We start from the raw sequence: 18,008 nt of genomic DNA, 5'->3' as shown, positions 1-18,008 counted from the left end.
ATGTTGAATAGGTTATTGTATTTTAATATTCTGTTGGAAGCCGCCCAGAATGGCTGGGGAAACCCAGCCAGATGGGCGGGGTAAAAATAATAAATTATGATTATGATTATTTTGATATACATGGCCATTGGTAGTCTTCAATATGTTTGCTAAAGGTTTTCCTCCCTCTTTCCATCAGGTACAAAGCTCAGGAATATTACGAGAGGCTTCCTGAGCTAAAGCAAGCTATGGATCAGATCAAGAGTGGATTCTTTTCACCAAAGGAGCCCGACCTTTTCAAAGATTTGGTCAACATGTTGTTCCACCATGACCGGTGAGTGGAGACCCCTTTGCAGAAACCCGTTGACAGCTTTGGCTAACGGTTGCTTGTGCCACACTCTGTAACTTGCCTGGCCTCTGTCCCTCAATTGCAGCAGGGTCTGCTTTCCCTGACCCTCCACTCTGGAAAAAGCTTAAGGAACATAGAATTGGGACCCCAAGGGTCATCTAGTCCAACCCCCTGCAATGCAGAAATCTCTGCTAAAGCATCCAACCTCTGCTTCAAAACCAAGGAAGGCGAGTCCAAAACTTCCCGAGGGAGACCTTTCCGCTGTTGAACAGCTCTTACTGGGGTGTAAATATGTACAATTTTGGGGGGCAAAGGGTGTTTAAGGAGATAGCAGAAATCACGGGGTTAAAGCTGACCAAAAGTCCAGAGGTAGCGCTATTATCAATTTACGATGGGGTGGAAGGTTCACGGGCTAGGAAGGACTTGCTCACAAATTTATTGACAGCCGCACGAATTATTACAGCTAGGAAGATGGAAGGGGCAAGCAGAAAATAAAATGGAAGAATGGTACAAATAGGTTTGGGATATAGCTATTAATGATAAATTAACATGTGACATTAAGGTAAGACGGGGAATACACAGGAGAAATGATTTTGAGGAGATACGGAGGGTGGTTGTAGAATTTGTACTGTTAAAATGGAAAGGGGTCAAACCATCGCAAGAGGTGTTGGAATTTTGGGAGGTTTGATAGCTATAATGGAATGGTCTCAGGGAGCACATTTTTTATGATTATGTGTGGTTAATTCTTAATTTAATAATAAAAAAGAGAAAGGGGGGAGTTCTTCCTGATGTCAGGGCCTATTGAGTGTCAGGAGTTCAGCCTACACTCGAGTAGGACCCTGGCAGAGACACATGCCCGACTGGCATGTTCCCTCCCTCTTGGTCGATCGTTCGGGAGCTCAAAAGCTTTCTTCTGCCTGAACATCACAGCGACCGATGCCAACAGACATCGACACACTTAGGGATCCGCAGTCTTCGCAACTTGCGTGACAGACCTCAGCAACTCTGCATTTTGGCTAATCTACTTTATTTACATATCAACACACACGGAGCACTGCAACATGGCTCCCTCTCTCTCCAGCATCAGACAGCAAAGAGAAAAAGAACAAAGGACAATAGTCTCACTTCACGGACCACAGTAACACAAACATCCTGTCTCCGTCACTTCCCACTCTGTGGAGTCAAAACATACACCGCCATGTGAAAGACAACAATCCCATGACTGCAGTCATGGAGCAGGAATTCCAACATTGAGGACCCTGTTTCTATTTTGACAGGACATTGGACTTTGATGCTGGCCTGAGGCCTTTCTACTTCTGTGTAAAAAATAAATATATGGCCCTGCATGGGGTCTTCATTGTTCAGGCACAAGCCCCTCTAACGCCCACTCTGACTCCTTCCTCGAATAGGTTCAAAGTCTTCGCAGACTACGAAGCTTACGTCAGATGTCAAGACAACGTCAGTCAACTCTACATGGTAAGCAGGGCACAGGGTGTTTGGCTGCTGCCAGCGGTCTCCTGAGATCGCCTTACCCTGTGTCAACGCATTCGCTTCGATCGGCCAAACTGGCCCCGTTCCAGGCACTGCATAATGCCCATTCCACATTTGTAAGAAGTGCTTTCAAGTGAGGTGCTAGGAGAGGCTGGAGGGAAGCCCAGGGGGGGCTCATACCATTACTAACCTTCCCAGAATCTCCGAAATGGAGCGAAAGGGAAAGCGCCCCTGCGCCGCTGCCACCACGGCCCTTTTTCTGGAGTTCTCCCAATATGCAGGGTCCTCTGGGACAGCAGAGAGGAGAGGAAGTTGGTCCAAAATGCAGATTCCTGGCTGGGCGTTCCCTTATATAACCCCTGTTTTAAAACAGCTGCACAGGTTTTCAATTTGTTTCCGGGCCCAGTTCGAGGTGCTCACATTGTCTAAACCACTGGGTCTCTTGGGCCTGTCGATTGGAAGTTCAGCAGTTCGAATCCCCGCGACGGAGTGAGCTCCCGTTGCTCGGTCCCAGCTCCTGCCAACCTAGCAGTTCGAAAGCATGCCAGTGCAAGTAGATAAATAGGTACCACTTAGGCGGGAAGGTAAACGGCGTTTCCATGAACTCTGTCCCATTGCGCCAGAAGCAGTTTAGTCCTGCTGGCCACATGACCTGGAAAGCTGTCTGCGGACAAACGCTGGCTCCCTCAGCCTGAAAGTGAGATGAGTGCCACAACCCCATAGTCGCCTTTGACTGGACTTAACCATCCAGGGATCCTTTACCTTTACATTTTACCTTTAATGCCCTAAATGACTCAGGTCCCAAATATATAAGGACCACCTCCTTCCCTATAGACCATCTCAGGTGCTGAGTCCAGCAGAGGAGGTCCTCCTCGTAGTTCTCCTGCCCTCAGACGCTCAAGGGTGTCAGCCTGGGGTGAGAGGACCTTTTCTGTGGTGTGGCCCCTAAGATGTGAAACTCCGTCCTCATAGAGGTGTGTCTGGCACCTTCATTATACAGCTTCCGGAGAATGCTGTAGATTCACCTCTTTACCTTGGCTTTGGACAACTGAGGTGTATTATTTGTGGCTGTAAGTTGTTTAAACCTGCTTTTAATACTATGTTTTAATGTTGTGACCTGCCCTGGGACCTTAAAAGAGAGAGAGGGGGAAAAACACTAGTCTAGCCATAAATACACAAGTTATTTAGCCTGCATACTTTCTGTCTCCCACACACACCTGTGTTTAGTAAACTGTGGCCTTTCGTAGTTTCCTGGGTGTGCTTATTAACTCTATGCTTGATCACCTGTGGTTATTTCATCAGCATCCTTGTAGCTCAGGTGTGACTCACCTGTGGTCCTCCAGGTGTTGCTGCACTAAAACTCCCTTAATTCCTGGCCATTGGCCATGCTGCCTGCTCAGGGTCCAAAACAGTTCTCCCTCCTCCCTCCTGTAGTTGAAATCCCTCCTTGTTACAATCCTGCAGGTACAGTGAAGTATTTCCTTCACTCCTATATTTTGAGATTCTTCTACATGCTACACTTCCTGTGTAGTTCTCCTCTTGCTGCTTCTTGCAAGATAGCCACCTAGAACAGTGGTTCCCAATTGGTGGTCTGCAAACCCCAACTGATGTCCATGGCGTATACCCATCGACTGACTGTTTGTGGGCGCCATGTGCTCGCACGGGTCATGTAACCCACACAGGAGTGAAGCCCGGAAGATGTACAGTGGTGCCTCGCAAGACGAAAAGAATCCGTTCTGTGATTCTCTTCGTCTAGCGGTTTTTCCGTCTTGCGAAGCAAGCCCATTGACGGATTAGCGGATTAGCGCTATTAGCGGCTTTTAGCGGCTTATCTGCTGATCAGAAAGAACTCTGCGCATGGTAATGAGAGACTTCCAGTTGGTCGCCCGGTAATGGCAGACGGGAGCTCTTTTGGCTGAAAGAGCCCCAGCGCTGTGAAGCAGGGGGAGACCGCAAGAGCATCACGGTCCTCTGGAAAAACCTCAGATTGGGCGTTCTGAGGACCTGGTGATCCAGTGGGTGCCCTTTGGCGACTCCCCCACTCCCCGGTAACCAGGGGGATTTCAGGAAGTCACTTTACAATGTTACCAAGACTGGCTTAATTACAAATAGGATGTATGTTTATTTGTTTGTTTGTTTTAATTTTTTTGGGAAATTAATAAAAAAAATTGAAAGGGGAAAAACGGAAATGAGACCTTTGCGATTCTCAAGTCAGCTTCTTTTCGCAGAACGCCAAGGAGTGGACCAAAATGGTGATCAGGAACATCGCCGCCTCCGGGAAGTTCTCCAGCGACCGGACCATTAAGGAGTACGCCCGGGACATCTGGGGGGTGGAGCCTTCCGACTTGAAGATCCCGCCCCCCAATGTGCCCCGGGACGTGGCGGACGAGATGCTGGCCAACGACACGTCCGAAAAGATGCACGTCTGAGTTTGCACGAGCCCCGGGGAGTTAGCTCTACCTGCGTAGTGAGTGTGCGGCCCTGTGAGCTTTGTGCGAGGCAGGCTCACGCTTGTTTAGTGACGCTAACAGTAGTTAATAGCTGTGGGCTCTTTTTCTTTCTGCTTTTATTGGCGTTGAAAGGGGAATCTGACTTCTTCCGTGGATTCTGCAGAAGTGCGAAGCAGGTTGAAGGGCACTTCTGACTGTCATGAACCCCCCTCCTCCTCCCCCTCCCTTGGCAGCCTGGGAATTCCTAGTCCTAAGTCTCTTTTCCGAAGCTCCCAGGATGGGGCTGCTGTTGAACCTCCTGCAAAACCAGCTTCCAGGAGGGACCAATGGCAAGATCGAGTCAACGAGCTGCTCTTTTGCATCCTCAACTCTTTTTAAAAGATAACAAAGGGATTGGTTACCCATCAGATAAACCCTTCGCAGAGGTTGTGGGACCATTCTGGCGAGAGAGGTGTGTCGAAAATGGTGGCAGCAGAATCCCTGGGGGTCTTAATGTTGCTGTCTCAGCCATCTTGTGGCCAAGGGTCTTCCCCCAAAAAAGGGGCCCCTGCTCCAACTTGCCTAGGAGGATATTCAGACTCCATTTCTGCATTTTAAAGCTCTGTCTCTGAGCCTGTTGTTTTGGGTTGTTTGGCAAATGGCAGTCGGGTTTTCTGCGGCTTGTTATCTGCTCTGATTTGGAATTAAAATGTGGGTTTTCCCAGGAGAAGCACTTGAATGGAAAAAAACCCCACCTGCTCAGATGCGGAGCTTTAAAGTACAGATCTGTGCCTGGAAAGTGGGGTGCAAAAGGACGTCTGGCTGAGCCCTATAATCTGTTCTACAGTCGCTGGACCAAAGTGCTTTTAATGGATACCCTGAGGTATTGCAGCTGGTGCTATGTGCTCAATGCCATAGGTGTGCTCAGCAAGTACATGCCGGCTGCTTGCGCGCAGTGAGAAAGATGCGCTAGGAAGGGGAGAGAGTGTGTCCTGCTCAGGTAGTGCTTAAAATATCCACTTTTAGGTGCATTAATACAAAAAAGAAGCAGCGAACCCCACATCTTTGCAAGGGCTGCATGCATCAGTTTGTGTTCCTGTCTCCCCGCTTTCTTGTCTCCCGGGTCCACGCCACAAATCTTGCATTCCTGAAAATTCACTTGGTAAAATAAAAACGAAATCCACTCTTCCTGTTCATGGCTCGTTTTATTATCTGTAGCAATTTGAACTGGAGTATGGCGCAGTGTTCCTTGCGGGGGACAGCGGCTGTTCTCTTCCTGCGTTGCTGCTGTCACTTAGCACTCTGGAGGAAGTTTCTGTTTGGGAACAGGAGGGAAACAAAGAGGCATGATTTACCGTATACAGTGGTACCTCGCAAGACAAATGCCTCGGAAGACGAAAAACTCGCAAGACGAAAGAGTTTTTTGTTTTCTGAGTTGCTTCGCAAGACGAATTTCCCTATGGGCTTGCTTCACAAGACGAAAAACGGAAAACCCCAAAACGTCTTGCAAGTTTGTTTCCTTTTTCTTAAAACCGTTAATACCCAGGGTGACTTCGAGGAGCAACTCATAGCACACGCGGTGTGGTAGCCTTTTTTGAGGTTTTTGAAGACTTTGGTGATTTTGAAGACTTTGGGAAACCGTGCTTCGCAAGACGAAAAAATCGGAAGACGAAAAAACTCGCCGAACAAATTAATTTCGTCTTGCGAGGCACCACTGTATTCCTTCAACCAGGGGCCATGCTGGGTATCTACTTAGGCAGGACTGTCTTAAGCATATGCGTCGCCGGGGTGCAAATATCCACCCTACCGCTTCAGCGTCTCACTGGCTCAGTCGCCCCCAAACTCACGGGGCAGAGCCACCTGCAGCAAAAGAGTCCGCTGCTTCACTTCAACTGATGGAGGCCTCTTCCCCGGACCCAACTCTCGGGCCCCAGACTCTCAGCCTGGCAGCCCTGAGAGCCCGGCACCCGGGTACCCCGCACCCCCAGCACCTATGGGTAAGACGGCCCTGTACTTAGGCTGTCTTTAGGCTGGGACAGGGTTTCCCAAACTTGGGTCTCCATCTGTTTCTGGACTACAACTCCCATCATCCATGACCCCCCCCCGGCCCTGCTAGTTAGGGATGATGGGAGTTGTAGTCCCAAGTTTCGTAAACTCTGGTGCAACATTTGGGCGGAAGAGTACACTCTGTGTCTGTGGGTGCACCTATATGCCATTTCAGTAAATACGGAAGGTGTGTTTGTTTTAAATTGGGGGAAGGGAACCACTTGCAGTGGATCTCTCCCCATCACCTAGGTCATGGGTAGGTAAACGTAGGCCTGGGGGCTGGATCCAGTCCAATTGCCTTCTAAATCTGGCCTGCAGACAGTACAGGAATCAGCGTGTTTTTAGATGAGTAGAATGTGTCCTTTTATTTAAAATGCATCTCTGGGTTATTTGTGGGGCGTAGGAATTTGTTCATTTCCCTCCCCCCCAAAAAAATATAGTCTGGCCCCCCACAAGGTTTGCTGAAAAAGTTTGCTAACCTCTGACCTAGGTCAAGTGTAGCCAATGTGGTTTCTTCCGTCTTATATAACTCTAATATAACATGGAGGAAGCCACATTAGCTCTGCAAGAGCTGCCCGGCCACTGAAAACCACCACTGACCGCAGGCCCAATAATAATAATAATAATAATAATAATAATAATAATAATTATTATTATTATTATTATTTATACCCCACCCATCTGCCTGGGTTTCCCCAGCCACTCTGGGCGGCTTCCAACAAAAGATTAAAAATACATTAAAACATCAGTCATTAAAAACTTTCCTAAACAGGGCAGCCTTCAGATGTCTTCTAAACATCAGATAGTTGTTTATTTCTTTGACAACTGATGGGAGGGTATTCCACAGGGCGGGCGCCACCACCGAGAAAGCCCTCTGTCTGGTTCCTTGTTGAGGGAACCACCAGAAGGCCCTCGGCGCTGGATCTCAGTGTCCAGGCTGAACGATGGGGGTGGAGACGCTCCTTCAGGTATACTGAGCCAAGGCCATTTAGGGCTTTCAAGGTCAGCACCAACACTTTAAATCGTGCTCGGAAATGTACTGTGAGCCAATGTAGGTCTTTCCAGACCGGTGTTATGTCTTGACATAACAGGCCCAACTGCTGCCGTGGCATTTAAGTATGTTCTCCTTGGTCATGCAATGGAGAGACACGTTCCCTCCGCCTGCCATACTGATTTCTGCAATGAAGAAGAAGAAGAAGAGTTTGGACTTGATATCCCGCCTTTCACTTCCCTTCAGGAGTCTCAAAGCGGCTAACAATCTCCTTTCCCTTCCTCCCCCACAACAAACACTCTGTGAGGTGAGTGGGGCTGAGAGACTTCAAAGAAGTGTGACTGGCCCAAGGTCACCCAGCAGCTGCATGTGGAGGAGCGGAGACGCGAACCCAGTTCCCCAGATTACGTGACTACCGCTCTTAACCACTACACCACACTGGCTCAATGATCACGGAGTTATTTTAAAAAATACTGAGGTTATACTGCTAATGGGTGCTTTTGAATTATGGTGCTAGAGGAGACTCTTGAGAGTCCCACGGACTGCAAGAAGATCAAACCTCTCCATTCTGAAGGAAATCAGCCCTGAGGGCTCACTGGAAGGACAGATCCTGAAGCTGAGGCTCCAAGACTTTGGCCACCTCATGAGAAGAGAAGACTCCCTGGAAAAGACGCTGATGTTGGGAAAGATGGAGGGCACAAGGAGAAGGGGACGACAGAGGACGAGATGGTGGGACAGTGTTCTCAAAGCTACCAGCATGAGCTTGACCAAACTGGGGGAGGCAGTGGAAGACAGGAGGGCCTGGCGTGCTCTGGTCCAGGGGGTCACGAAGAGTCGGACACCACTAAACGACCAAACAACAACTGCTAATGGGCAGGGCAGGAGGGTTGGACAGTCTCTCTCTTCAAGGTGCAGGAGCGATGAAGAAGGGGTCCTCCCTCTTGCAAACTGCCAAGGCAAACAGCCTGGGCTAAAGGCTGCTTCTTGGGCTTCCAGCACAGCAAATTTGCGCATCCCCCTCTCTGCTGGAGCAGGCAGCTGCGTGAGCCCAGCTCCCTGCTGCATCCGAGCCCTCAAAGTGTCCGGGACCCCATTCTGCAAAAGCGTTTCTCTTCTTTCCGCCCACTTACTTCAGAATGCCGGCAAGATCAGGGTGGAAGGAAATGTAGTCGTGTCCTAAGCCCATAGCAGAAGGTAAAGGAATAAACACGACGTTCTCTTTCTTCTCCGAAGCGTTGTATGCAATCTCAAAGAGCTGTAAGAGAACGAATGAGGCAGGTTGTAGCATCTGGGGTTTCTTAGTTTCATAGAATCTTACGAGGGTCGTCTAGTCCAGGGGTTGGCAACCTAAGGCCCATGGGCCAGTAGTGGCCCACGAGGCTTGTCTAACTGGCCTATGGCGACCCCTGCCACTGCCCGCTCTTAGCGACGCTGGGACCAACTTCTGGGTTGATGGCGCCTGTGTGGATGCTCATGGGCGCTCTCCTGACCCGGATGTGTGCCAGAAATAGCATGTGCGCACGCACACAGGTGCTCCTCCGACCCAGAAGAGTGGGCATGCGCACACGCTTCGGCCCATCCTCCGACAGGCGGAGCGTTGACCAGCCCATCCACGGATAAGGTTGCCGACCTTTGATCTAGTCCAAACCCCTGCAATGCTGTCATCTCAGCTAAAGCATCCGGGACAGATGGCCATCCTACTGGTAAAACCTATTTGGTGTTTCGCAGCTTGACTAGTTGCAGGACCTTAGCCAGACCTAGCAGAGTACACGCAGAATCCGCGGAAGCAATTGGCGACTTGGCTGCAGACAGGATAGACGAACCAGGAACCAGGAACTTGTAGTTAGGTGTTTATTATATACAGTGGACTATTTACAGGAACAGAACACGGATCTTTAGCTAGCTCTCTCTGACACGACTCACAACTCCTACACTGACACACAGAACTCTGAACCTCTGAACTCCTGAAGTAACTCATTCCAGTTAGTAGGCCATTAATTATCACTCCCTTGAAAGAGCTTGACCAGTCAGGGAGCTGTCTGCATTTCTTTGTTATCATCAGGCAGACTTACTCCTTCAGATTGCCTTCTGGCTGTCTGCCAAACCTTAATTGACTCTGTGAAAATAAAAAAATTCCTTCCAGTAGCACCTTAAAGACCAACTAAGTTAGTTCTTGGTATGAGCTTTCGTGTGCATGCACACTTCTTCAGATAAGCTTATACCAAGAACTAACTTAGTTGGTCTTTAAGGTGCTACTGGAAGGATTTTTTTTATTTTGGCTATGGCAGACCAACACGGCTACCTATCTGTAACTTGACTCTGTGAGTAGCTGCATGTACACAGTTTCCCAACACATCCAACCTCTGCTTAAAAATCTCTAAGGGAGACCACAACCTCTTGTGGGAATCTAACAGTAAGAGCTGTTTGACAGTTGAACAAAGTTTTTCTGAACGCCTACTTGGAATCTCCTTTCTTGCAGCTTGAAGCCATTGGTTCGAATCCTACCCTCCAGAGCAGATGAAAACAAGCATGCACCCACCCTTAAGATATTTGAAGATCGCCATCATATCTCTTCTCAGTCTCCTCTTTTCCAGGCTAAACATACCCAGCAACCCTTCCTCATAAGGCTTAGTTTCCAAACCCTTTATCATCTTGGTTACCCTCCTCTGCACACGTTTCAGCTTGTCAACATCCTTCTTAAATTGTGACGCCCAGAATTGGATGCGGTATCCCAAGTGTTGTCTAACCAAGGCAGAATAGAGTGGGACTATTACTTCCCTTGATCTGGACACTGTTGATGCAGCCTAGAATAGCATGAACTTTGATTTTCCTGTTGCATCACACTGTTGACTCATGGTCACTAAGTCCCCTAGATCCTTTCCACATGTACTGTTAGTAAGTTAGGTGTCCCCCATCCTATATTTGTGCATCTGGGCGCTGTGGGTTAAACCACAGAGCCTAGGGCTTGATGATCAGCAGGTTGGCGGATCGAATCCCCGCGACGGGGTGAGCTCCCGTTGCTCGGTCCCTGCTCCTGCCAACCTAGCACTTCGAAAGCACATCAAAGTGCAAGTAGATAAATAGGTACCGCTCTGGCGGGAAGGTAAATGGCGTTTCCGTGCACTGCTCTGGTTCGCCAGAAGCAGCTTAGTCCTGCTGGCCACATGACCCGGAAGCTGTATGCCTGTTCCCTCGGCCAATAAAGCGAGATGAGCGCCGCAACCCCAGAGTTGGCCACGACTGGACCTAATGGTCAGGGGTCCCTTTACCTTTACCTCTTCCTGCCTAAGTGCAGAACCTGACATTTGTCCCTATTGAAATACATTTTGTTAGCTTGCACCCAGGTCTCCAATCTGTTAAGGTCATTTTGAATTCTGGTTCTTTCTTCTGCAGCATTAGCTACCCTTCCTAGTTGGGTGTCATCTTCAAATTGGATGAGCATCCCCTCAATTCCTCCATCCAAGTCATTGATAAAGTTGTTGAATAACAACAAGCCCAGGACAGAACCCTGCGACACCCCACTTGTCGCTTTTTTCCAGGATGATGAGGAACTATTAACTGCAATACATACAATACCTGTAAAAGGATCAAACTGAGAAACAGAGACACACGACTTGTGATTTTTTATTATTATGGTTTTATTAGCAATTCTGGGCTGCATCAATAGGAGTATAGCATCTAGATCAAGGGAAGTAATAGTGCCACTGTATTCTGCTCTGGTCAGACCTCACCTGGAGTACTGTGTCCAGTTCTGGGCACCACAGTTCAAGAAGGACACTGACAAACTGGAACGTGTCCAGAGGAGGGCAACCAAAATGGTCAAAGGCCTGGAAACGATGCCTTATGAGGAACGGCTAAGGGAGCTGGGCATGTTTAGCCTGGAGAAGAGGAGGTTAAGGGGTGATATGATAGCCATGTTCAAATATATAAAAGGATGTCACATAGAGGAGGGAGAAAGGTTGTTTTCTGCTGCTCCAGAGAAGCAGACACGGAGCGATGGATCCAAACTACAGGAAAGAAGATTCCACCTAAACATTAGGAAGAACTTCCTGACAGTAAGAGCTGTTCGACAGTGGCATTTGCTGCCAAGGAGTGTGGTGGAGTCTCCTACTTTGGAGGTCTTTAAGCAGAGGTTTGACAACCATATGTCAGGAGTGCTCTGATGGTGTTTCCTGCTTGGCAGGGGGTTGGACTCGATGGCCCTTGTGGTCTCTTCCAACTCTATGAGTTTATGATTCTATCCCACAGAGTTCATGGTGGATTCCAAAGGTTCTCCCCCCCCCTTTCCCTCATTTTATCATCTCAATGAGGAAGGTTAGGACTGAGAGAACTTGCAGTGGCTCACGGCACGTTTTGTGAGCTGGAATAGGAAACAGCACCCTGTTCTGACAGTCTCATCGCTATCCTTCTTGCAAAATGACACCTTGCATTGCAAGGCGAGGCATCGGCCTGTGGTTTCATGTCCACTGTCGGAATCCCCCACCTCCAACTTGGCCCTGACTTTAAAACTTCTGATGCCACCATTCTTCAAAAGGTTCAAAGCATGTTGCAGCTTTTTAAAAAAAAAATAATTACCGTTTTTTTCGCTCTATAAGACGCACTAGACCACAAGACGCTTTTGGAGGGGGAAAACAAGAAAAGAAAAATTCTGAATCTCAGAAGCCAGAGCAGCAAGAGGGATCGCTGCGCAGTGAAAGCAGCAATCCCTCTTGCTGTTCTGGATTCTGGCATAGCTGCGCAGCCTGCATTCGCCCCATAAGACGCACACACATTTCCCCTTACTTTTTGGGAGGGGAAAAGTGAGTCTTATAGAGCAAAAAATGCGGTATATGTAGAGTGAACAACCCATTCGCCTCTCTCAAAATGAGCACCCTGGTCCCTCTGAAATAAATGCAGCTTGCTTTGAACGTTCAGGAAATGACTAAGCAACAAGGAATTCGAGGCAGTAATTGCAAAGGATGTTTTAAAGCAGTGCATGGGGACTAGTTGCCCTATGGCTGTTGGATTGCAACTTCCGCCAGCCCCAGCCATCATAGCCCAGAGCCAGGGATGATGGGAACTGTAGTCCAGCAATCCCAGAAGGGACAAAGGTTCCCTAGCCCAGTTTGAAAGTGTAATCTATCTGACCTTGCATTTTCAGCCCTAGAATGGGAATGACGAATAGTTGCTCGCCTAGGACGTGGAGAACTGTGTCCCCAGGTGACCAGACAAGGAGCCCTTGGTAATTGTGAAAATAATCCATAGTTCTGCCCCCCTACCCCACCCCACTCTGCCACCATTTTACTACCTAAGTGAGCAGATAACCATGGAGGCTTCGTTCCACAGCTACATTGCCTTCCCACTTTTAAAAGAAACGAAGACAGAAGATTAGAATAGTTCAAAGGCTTTGTTACCTTCCTTCCATGCTGTATTGGGATGATCGCATCATCTTCTGAATGTATGATCAGGATAGGACTGGACAACAATTGGACGCTGCAGATGGAGACAGAATGCAATGAACCAACAAGCATTTGGTTATTCTGGTTTTATCCTGCATCTTTGGCCAAACCCTGGCTCCCAAAGTGATTTGGGAAATTAGAACACGAGATGATTAAATTTATATACCACCCTTCATCCGAAAATCACAAGACGGTTTACGAACTAGGTGGAACTTTAGCCGAGAAGCTGGTTAAATCAATTAAATTTGCACGGGAGCAATTTAAAAAATAGTTTTAAAGCAAGAGTCATACTTTAGCTTTAGATGTGATGTAGAACAATCTTAGAAGGGGCATTCTCTCTCTCTCTCTCTCTCTCTCTCTCTCTCTCTCTCTCTCACTCACTCACCAAGCAGGGAACAGATTTAAGAGTCTAGAAGTACCACATGGTTTTTATTCTAAAGGCCAGGGCTGGGCAGGGCAGTGACCCAGTAAGCAGCAAAAATTGTCCCTCCTTTCTCATCAGGTTGATCATTCGGTGACCAGGCAAGAAGTCATAATCCCCATCCTCATCTGAGTTTTACAGATCCCCTGAGGGGAGGGTTGTCTCTCTCTCTGCATACATAGAGGAAGTCTGCAAGAGTGAGGGGGAAAACCCATTTTGGTCAGGCCCTTTTGGCTGGCATGTGGACCCCAGTGGGGTGACGACCAAGGGTGAACGCAGACCCCAAAACAGTTCCCCAACCTGTGCCTTAAGGATGATGCCTCCCAAATTAAATTGCAATTTTTAGTTATTTAAGAAAATTTGAATACCACTTGGATGGAACAAAACCTCAGAATGGTTTACCAAAAATCTATTTTTAAAAAAATATATATACAGTGGTACCTCAGGTTAAGTACTTAATTTGTTCCAGAAGTCTGTTCTTAACCTGAAACTGTTCTTAACCTGAAGCACCACTAATGGAGCCTCCCGCTGCCACTGCGTGATTTCTGTTCTCATCCTGAAGCAAAGTCCCATGTTCTCATCTAATCAGCCAGTCCCATGTCGCTGGGGAAACAAACAGCCTCCGTCTGCAGAACATTCAACAATGGAGGCCTGGGAAGGGGAGCCAGCGACTGACCACACATTCGCTCCATAAGACACACAGACATTTCCCCTTACGATTTTAGGAGGAAAAAAGTGTGTCTTATGGAGCAAAAAATACAGTACTCCATAATGTGGAATGTTGATGGATATCTTAATCTTTTTTCTATATTTATTGCCGAGTTTCTCTTTCGAATGTTTTAAAGAGTTGTTTTCACTGAACATTGTGATAGGAGTTTTATGGTCTTAGATATATGGTAATGTTCATAAGTGTACCAACCAAGCACATACACAGATCAGCACAGGAAGACCAAACTGAAACCATTTTGATTCCTAAACTGACCGAATGTTTTCTCTGCAAGGTCAAAGTGGGAAACCTCCCCATTGTCTCTTTCCTCACAAATCCTGTCTTAAGGGCACATTTAAGATATGAATAGGGTGTGAGCCTATGACAACGCCCAGGAACTAAGTATTTATCATTACAAAAGACTGGCCAGGCTCCCCAGGCAATCCAATCAAGTAACCTGCCAGACAGGAAATAAACAACGACTGGAGAAAAACAAGGTTCAAATTTCTGTTTTAGACCACCTTTTTTGTGATGTAGGTATGATGTTTCTGGGGGTGGTCTTGAAATACAGGGTGGCAATTTCAAAAGTATTTATAAGGCTTTGCACAGCAATTTTGGGGGGTCCTCTTCCTCTCCTGCGTGTGAGAGGAGCGCCCTGTTGCAACAGATCAATAAAGATCAGGCTTACTAGTGCTTTGCTTCTCAATATTCTCTGCTTGGCCTCTGTTATTTTCTCCTACCGATGGAGAACCTATGTAAGGACTCTATATGGGCTCTTGGATACCCCATAAGGGGAAAAAAGGGCAATTTTTGTTTATATCAACAGCCAGTGTGCCTAATGGTTAAAGTGGGGTTCGAATCTCCACTCAGCCAGGAAAGCTCCCTGGGTGACTTTGGACCAGCCACCATCTCTTAGCCTAACTTGCCTCACAAGTTTGTTGGGAGGATGAAATGGGAAGGAAGAGAACCACATGCACCGACTTGAGATCCTTGGAGGATAGAGTGTGAAGTTTGGAACTGACAGGGTTAAAACTCCGTGGTGTCCTGTATCTGGGAGGAGGCCTCAAATTGGCCGAGACGGGGCATTTCAGGCAAGGACCAAACATTTGGACATACGTTTCCAAAATGTATGTCAGAGCGTTCATGAGGGGCTAGTTGCTCTGAAATACTGTCCCTCAACCAAGAACCTCGCTGATGGTTTCACAAAACCATTAACCTTCCAGAAGCACGAGGAGTTCTGTGAGGGTCTGTGTATGGGGAAAACATTGTTGGCTATTGTCCCCAGATGCAGGACAAGAGGGGGTGTGGAGTTTGGAACTGACAGCGTTAAAACTCCGTGGTGTCCTGTATCTGGGAGGAGCCTGACGCAGGGAAGTGTGTCAGAGTCTGTGTCGCTGTTCAGACTCGCTTTCTGCCTAAGACACAGCTCAGCTCAGAGGCTGCGTGTGTGCTTTTGGAGCACAGAGAATGTCAGAGGTTTCTGATGGATTTACTGCTTGTAAATACACGCTTCTGGAGATACGAACCGAACTGTCTCCTGACGTGATTTATCCCTCATCTCACACGGACGCAGGACCGCTGCTACTCTGCTCTTCCTGCCAGGTCAGCTCCCGATCAGAGCCGCACAGGGGAAGCCTGACTGGACGCAGGATTAATTTTCCCAAATAGAGGTGGTATATAAATGTTAATAATAACGATAATTTTCTCTTTGTAAACCGTTTTAAGGGTTTTGCTTTGTTTTTACAGTTAAGCAATGCATGCCTTTTATGAAACAAAACAAAATAAGAGGACACCAGTTTTGCTCAAGTGTACACAGACTTCTGCAGGTGCCCCAGACAGAACCCCCTCGCTGCCTCCGTGGCACCTTTCGGACTCACTTTTTGTCGTTTGGGAAGATCATACCCGCGAGAGCCATCGTGTCTAAGATCAGATAGTCAAAGCCAGGAAACTTGCGGTAGATCTGTTTCAAGAAAGGGCAGGTGACTCGTTAGAAGAAGTCGCAGCGGAACAGAGAGCCTGAAAAAAGGTGGACATTTTCCATGGATGCAATTCCATGGATGCAATTTCCTTTGTGCAATTGCCCCAGTAAATGCGTCAGCAAAGCAAACGTGTGCAAAGCAGGGTGGGTCTGTATTGTTGCAATATCAGTGGCAAGAGGAGTCCACGTTCCAAATATAACATACTTTCTGGCTGAGGATTTATGTCAGGGGTCAGCAAGGTTTACCTCGCCTGGGCCGGTTCACTCCAGCGGAGATCCCTCCGTGGATGGATGGCGGCTAACAGATTGAGATTGAATCCTGACAAGACAGAAGTACTGTTTTTGGGGGACAGGAGGCGGGCAGGTGTGGAGGACTCCCTGGTCCTGAATGGGGTAACTGTGCCCCTGAAGGACCAGGTGCGCAGACTGGGAGTCATTCTGGACTCACAGCTGTCTGTATCCAGGGCAGCTGTCTACCAACTCCACCTGGTACGTAGGATGAGACCCTACCTGCCCGCGGACTGTCTCGCCAGAGTGGTGCATGTTCTGGTTATCTCCCGCTTGGACTACTGCAATGTGCTCTATGTGGGGCTACATTTGAAGGTGCCCCGGAAACTACAACTAATCCAGAACGCGGCAGCTAGACTGGGGACTGGGAGCGGCCGCCGAGACCATATAACACCGTCTTGAAAGACCTACACTGGCTCCCAGTATGTTTCCAAGCACAATTCAAAGTGTTGGTGCTGACCTTTAAAGCCCTAAATGGCCTCGGTCCAGTATACCTGAAGGAGCTTCTCCATCCCCATTGTTCTGCCCGGACACTGAGGTCCAGCGTTGAGGGCCTTCTGGCGGTTCCCTCACTGCGAGAAGCCAAGTTACAGGGAACCAGGCAGAGGGCCTTCTCGGTGGTGGCGCCCATCCTGTGGAACGCCCTCCCACCAGATGTCAAAGAGAAGAACAACTACCAAACTTTTAGAAGACATCAAAAGCAGCCCTGTTTAGGGAAGCTTCTAATGTTCTAGGGCTTGCCGATCGAAAGGTTGGCGGTTCGAATCCCCGCGGCGGGGTGCGCTCCCGTTGTTCGGTCCCAGCGCCTGCCAACCTAGCAGTTCGAAAGCACCCTCGGGTGCAAGTAGATAAATAGGGACCGCTTACCAGCGGGAAGGTAAACGGCGTTTCCGTGTGCGGCTCTGGCTCACCAGAGCAGCGATGTCACGCTGGCCACGTGACCCAGAAGTGTCTCCGGACAGCGCTGGCCCCCGGCCTCTTGAGTGAGATGGGCGCACAACCCCAGAGTCTGTCAAGACTGGCCCGTACGGGCAGGGGTACCTTTACCTTTACCTTTACTAATGTTTAATAGGTTATTGTATTTTAGTGTTTTGTTGAAAGCCGTCCAGAGTGAAATGAAATTACTTGACTGCTCCATAAAAACACTAATTAAACAATACAGTATAATACAGCAAGGGAGATTAGATGACTTTCAAAGTCCGGGCTTCCCATTCAGGGCCGAGATCGCTCTGGAGAAGAAGCTGTTCTTAAGACGGCTCGTTCTTGTCTTCATCGTCCTGTATCTCCGTCCCGACGGCAAGAGCTCGAAGAGACAGTGACCAGGATGCGATGGATCTTTTACTATGTCCAGTGCCTTCCTATGGCACCTTGTGACATAAATCTGCTCTAAGGTGGAGAGCGGGCAGCCAACAATGCTCTCTGCTGCCTTAACAACCCTGCACAACCCCATCCTGCCCTGGGTAGTACAGCTTCCGTACCACACACATAAGCCATAAGTGAGCTTATTATTATTATTATTATTATCCGTGGGGCAGAGTGCGTGTGCGCCCACAATTTTCTGTGTCTGCACAGGCGCAATTTCTGGTGCCGCAAAAGCGAGTCCCCGTGCTGCGCTGCGCTGGTTAGCACAGCGCATGGGGACTCGCAGAGAGAGTGGCTCAGTTCGGGGCCGGCTCATGGACCAGTTAAATGACCCACGGGGGTCGCTTGTGGCCCATGGGCCTTTGGTTGCCAACCCCTGGTTTAGGTTTTTCCCAATGGTAATTACCGTATTTTTCGCTCTATAAGACACACTTTTCCCCTCCTAAAAAGTAAGGGGAAATGTGTGTGCGTCTTATGAAGTGAATGCAGGATGCGCAGCTTTCACTGAAGCCAGGAGAGCAAGAGGGATT

General features: G+C 48.4%; 2 protein-coding genes across 2 annotated transcripts in view; one reads left to right on the top strand and one right to left on the bottom strand.

The window, feature by feature from the left end:
* Window positions 1–5,442, top strand: part of PYGL (glycogen phosphorylase L) — a 62,267-nt gene extending 56,825 nt beyond the window's left edge. Inside the window, exons 19-21 of the mRNA XM_082217061.1 lie at window positions 179–313; window positions 1,738–1,804; window positions 4,048–5,442. Of these exons, the coding sequence (XP_082073187.1) occupies window positions 179–313; window positions 1,738–1,804; window positions 4,048–4,248 (403 nt within the window). The 3' untranslated portion in view covers window positions 4,249–5,442. The remainder of the gene's footprint in view (window positions 1–178; window positions 314–1,737; window positions 1,805–4,047) is intronic.
* ABHD12B (abhydrolase domain containing 12B) overlaps window positions 5,435–18,008 on the bottom strand; it is a 31,446-nt gene continuing 18,872 nt past the window's right edge. The window contains exons 10-13 of the mRNA XM_082219134.1: window positions 15,728–15,810; window positions 12,679–12,757; window positions 8,416–8,540; window positions 5,435–5,563 (exon numbers count right to left, since the gene is read on the bottom strand). Of these exons, the coding sequence (XP_082075260.1) occupies window positions 5,539–5,563; window positions 8,416–8,540; window positions 12,679–12,757; window positions 15,728–15,810 (312 nt within the window). The 3' untranslated portion in view covers window positions 5,435–5,538. The remainder of the gene's footprint in view (window positions 5,564–8,415; window positions 8,541–12,678; window positions 12,758–15,727; window positions 15,811–18,008) is intronic.

The sequence above is a fragment of the Podarcis vaucheri genome, assembly GCF_965113315.1.
Source record: "Podarcis vaucheri genome assembly, chromosome: 1".
NCBI lineage: Eukaryota > Metazoa > Chordata > Lepidosauria > Squamata > Lacertidae > Podarcis > Podarcis vaucheri.
Note: the sequence above shows the minus strand (reverse complement) of the source record. Positions and strands in the feature narration are given on the sequence as shown.